This window comes from Eschscholzia californica, unplaced genomic scaffold (genome assembly GCF_041429995.1).
Source record: "Eschscholzia californica isolate CP2 unplaced genomic scaffold, dmEscCali1.0.p SCAF_4, whole genome shotgun sequence".
Classification (NCBI taxonomy): Eukaryota; Viridiplantae; Streptophyta; class Magnoliopsida; order Ranunculales; family Papaveraceae; genus Eschscholzia; species Eschscholzia californica.
This window is the reverse complement of record NW_028238461.1, coordinates 15,805,153-15,809,087: the sequence shown is the minus strand read 5'-3', so window position 1 is coordinate 15,809,087 and position 3,935 is coordinate 15,805,153. Positions and strand designations below refer to the sequence as shown.

Genomic DNA, 3,935 nt, shown 5'->3' with positions numbered 1-3,935 from the left:
GTGATGCACGTTTCCATGATTCACGTCAACAAGCTATTGTTCATTTCTTGCAACAGACCGAAACGGCAGAAGAGAATGATAGTGGCAATACGTGTTCGGTAGAGGAGATTGAATATGTATACGAAGATGAGATCGGAAGTGAAATTAGCGGGGCAGTTCTGTGTAAGGAAGACTGCGGGGTCGAGTTTGAACATTCAGGTGAAGGAATAGGGAAGAAATTGTGGACCTTTTTTACAACTTGAGGAGACTGTACAGTTCTTTAGGCTTGTTCATGAAACAGTGAGTGATTCTTGTAAATCTTGTCTAGTGAAACTTCTATTTTAGAAAGTTTGTTGCAAAAAAATTGTATTTCTCAATTATATCTATTTTGTTTTTCCATCTATCTTCCCTCTCTCTCTCTATTGGCTATTTGCCCCTATTTTCTCTCGGTTTCTATTTTTATAAATAGAAACTTGTAAGTTTTATTACAAAGGTTTCCTATTTGTACTTGTTGTAAATAAACCCTAACAAATACCTATATATATGTCCAATGCAATTCCAAAGATCATTCAATTAAGTGAGAGAGAGAGAGAGAGAGAGAGGGAAAGTGAAGTAAGAAAGTTTGTATCATCATCTTCATCATACGTTTAGAGTTCATTAAGGTGTTTTAGAAAGTCAACAAGATCACTCTAATTCTAGTAGTGTTTCCAAATTCCACCTAGTCTGTCTCATATTTGTTGTTTATAACTTCATTCCAACTTTGACAGAGAGAGAAAAAGTTAAGAAATTTGGATTTTATTCAAGAAGTTCATTAAGAAGAAGTTAAACAAGAAAATGTCTTCAACATAAATCAATGGAAGAGGGTAATCAAATAATTCTACCAATCGGGTATCACTTTTATCCGGAAGATGACCAACTTATCACTGAGTATCTGAAGAAAAAAGTGGTAGGAGAAGCACTGCCACCTTTTACTGATTTTTTCATCTTCGAAGAAGATATTTATGTAACAGAACCGTGGAATATATTCGAGGATTTAACTAGTCGTGGTTGCCATAACTACAATTACGAATGTGACACTGATGATGAAGACAGCGGAGAAATTCGATATTTCTTCACTAAGCTTAAGAAGAAGTCAGAGAAGACGGTCAGAGTATCACGAAAAGCTGGGACAGGTACATGGAAAGGACAAAGTAAAGGTAAAACTATTCTCAACAGTCAAGATAGGGAAATTGGAACGAAGAAGAGTTTTGCGTTTGAGGTGCCGAGTAATAAGTTATCAACAGAGTCTGCACCGAAAAAGAGGAAAACACAGTTTGCATGGATTATGCATGAGTTTCCTTACCCGATACATTCCCCAACAATGATGGATATGTATTGTGTAAAATACGAAAAAAAGTGAAGGGGGGTAGTACGGTAGAAGAATTACCATTATCAACTGAAAATCAGCAGATTCAAGATAACCAACTCTTAACAGATGCACCAAGATGTCTATTGAAGAGTAATCACATGATATACAAAACAACAGTGCAACCAGAATATGTTGTCGAGCATGATTATTCTTCATTGGCAGAAGATGCTGATATGGATCGTCGATTATTAGCGGTAGTGAATTTGGACGAGCTTGACTATCCGAACAATGCACCAGCACGACCAAGTGAATATGCTGTTGAGCATGATTATTCTTCATTTGCAGAAGATCCTGATATGGATCATCAATTATTAGCGGTAGTGAATTTTGATGAGCTTGACTATCCGAACAATGCACCAGCACTACCAAGTGATTCTTTTGCTTCGTGGAAAGAAACTGTTGACATAGTATTCGCACGTCTGGAGCTTGACTATCCGATTAATGCACCAGCACAACCAAGTGATTCTTCTGCTTTGGGGAAAGAAACTGATAATACAATGCCACCATCAATGACTATAGAAGAAAACACGGATCACTACTTGAATAACAATAATAATAACGGAGTAGAACAACCATCGGAGCTGCCTCGACAACATCATTCCATTAGGATGGATCACCACAAGCCAGTAGCTGCTGCAGCATCATTAGCACTGTGAAACTAGGGTTTTACAGAGAAATCGAGAGAAGTCGAAATAAGAGATTAGGGCAAACTTTGCCTTTTTATATCTAGGTTATATTCTGACCAAGACTCTAGTCAAAGTCAAGTCAAGTGAAGACCAAGAAACTTTTTGGTCAAGCCGAGTCAAGCAAAGTCCAAGAAGTCCTCTGACCAGTCAACCTGCAACAAGAATAAACAACTAAAGTTAGTTACAACTAATTCTGTTTAGTTGTCTAACTAACTTTCTAATCTTTCCTTTCTCTTCTTCTTTGTTTTTCATTAGTATAAATAAACTTGTAATAAACTAGATATAATTCATTGATTGGAAATAAAATAGAGTTCTTAGAATTTCTTACATGGTATCAGTCTAGGTCTTTTGTGATCCAAAAGCTAAGGTTCTTCGAGCTCAATAACAATCATCATCATCTCGCAATCAAAGAAAACATTCAACATTCAGAAAATTCAACATTCAATATCAAAATTCAGAATATTCAACATCAAAATTCAGAAGATTCAACATTATAATCAAGATTTCAAAGATTATCATCAAAACTACAACAAAATACAACACTACTTACTGTTTTTTTTCAGGCTTTTCTTCAAGCTTTCTTCAAATGACTTCAAATACAGGTAATCTGCCCCCAATTTCATCAGTTACTAGTTTCATTACTGAAAAGTTAGATGATTCTAACTTTCTCATGTGGAAAGACCAAATAGAAACCCTTCTTAGTACTTATGAGTTACTAGGGTTTGTCACTGGCACAATTGAAGCACCTCCACAACTTACTTTCATTCATGGAGTTGAACAAATAAAACCAGACTTCCAACAGTGGAGGAGTAAAGAGAATTTTGTGAAATCATATCTCAAAAGTACTCTCTCCAAATCTGTTTATTATGATACCTATGGCCTTCAAACTGCTAAAGAAATATGGGATTATCTGGTTCTCACAAACAATGAAGGCCTTGAGTCTCAAAAAGATCAATTGAGAAAGAAATTGCAAAATATAAAAAAGGGAAATTCTACTATTTCTGTCTATCTCAGGGAATTAAAGCAGATTTCTGATTCTTTACTATCTGTTAATGACAAAGTAAATGAATCAGAACTAGTAAGAATTGCTATTCAAGGGTTAAATGTTGATTATGATCAATTTACTATTGCTGTGAGAGCAAACAATGAGCATTTAACATTTGTTCAACTAAAATCTAGGTTAATTCAACATGAACAATGGTTATTATCAAGAGAAGTAGATCATGAAGCACATTATGTAAGGAGATATAACCAACAACAACAATCTAGACAAAGTTATAAACCCTCTCCTTCTTATTATAAGAATCAACCCTTAGTAAAAAAAGATGAGAATATATCATCTTCTCAAGTGTCAGGAGGTTCAAATCAACACTATAAAGGAAAAAGGGCAGATGATTTTGATTTCTCAAAAGTTCCTTGTGGAATTTGTAAAAGGTGGGGGCATTCGGCAGGTGTCTGTTACTTTAGATATCAACAAAATAAAAATCATATGGGCTACCACTCTGAATCTCAAGATATGCAAGATCCTTCCTTAGAAAATTCTACACATATGCCAGATTCACAGTCCTACCTTTATGAAGATGAAGTCTTATTAGAATGTAATAATGCTGAATTATATGATTCTAATATGATTCAAAGTTATCATAATTCAAATGATGATGAGGTATTTCAAGAATGTCACACTGCAATTGTTCAAAATATGGCAGAAGATGTATTCTTTGACTGTGAATCATCTAACATTACAGCAGAAGAGTGTCATGTTGTCACTAAAACTACAACTGATCAAAATACAGCATGGCTAGCAGATACAGGAGCAAGTAGTCATATGACTCATAGTGCTTCTATATTGAAATCAATTCAAT

The 3,935-nt window shown here is 34.9% G+C and overlaps 1 protein-coding gene across 1 annotated transcript; it reads left to right on the top strand.

Moving 5' to 3' along the window:
* Positions 1–832: 832 nt before the first annotated feature.
* On the top strand, positions 833–1,378 carry LOC147543163 (NAC domain-containing protein JA2-like). The gene has a single exon (XM_086635388.1). It carries the CDS (start codon positions 833–835, stop codon positions 1,376–1,378), a length of 546 nt encoding a protein of 181 aa, XP_086491514.1.
* The last annotated feature ends 2,557 nt before the right edge of the window (positions 1,379–3,935 follow it).

Bases quoted from the DNA above. Each gene is read 5' to 3' on its own strand.
- LOC147543163 (XM_086635388.1), top strand. From the start codon at position 833: ATGGAAGAGGGTAATCAAATAATTCTACCAATCGGGTATCACTTTTAT.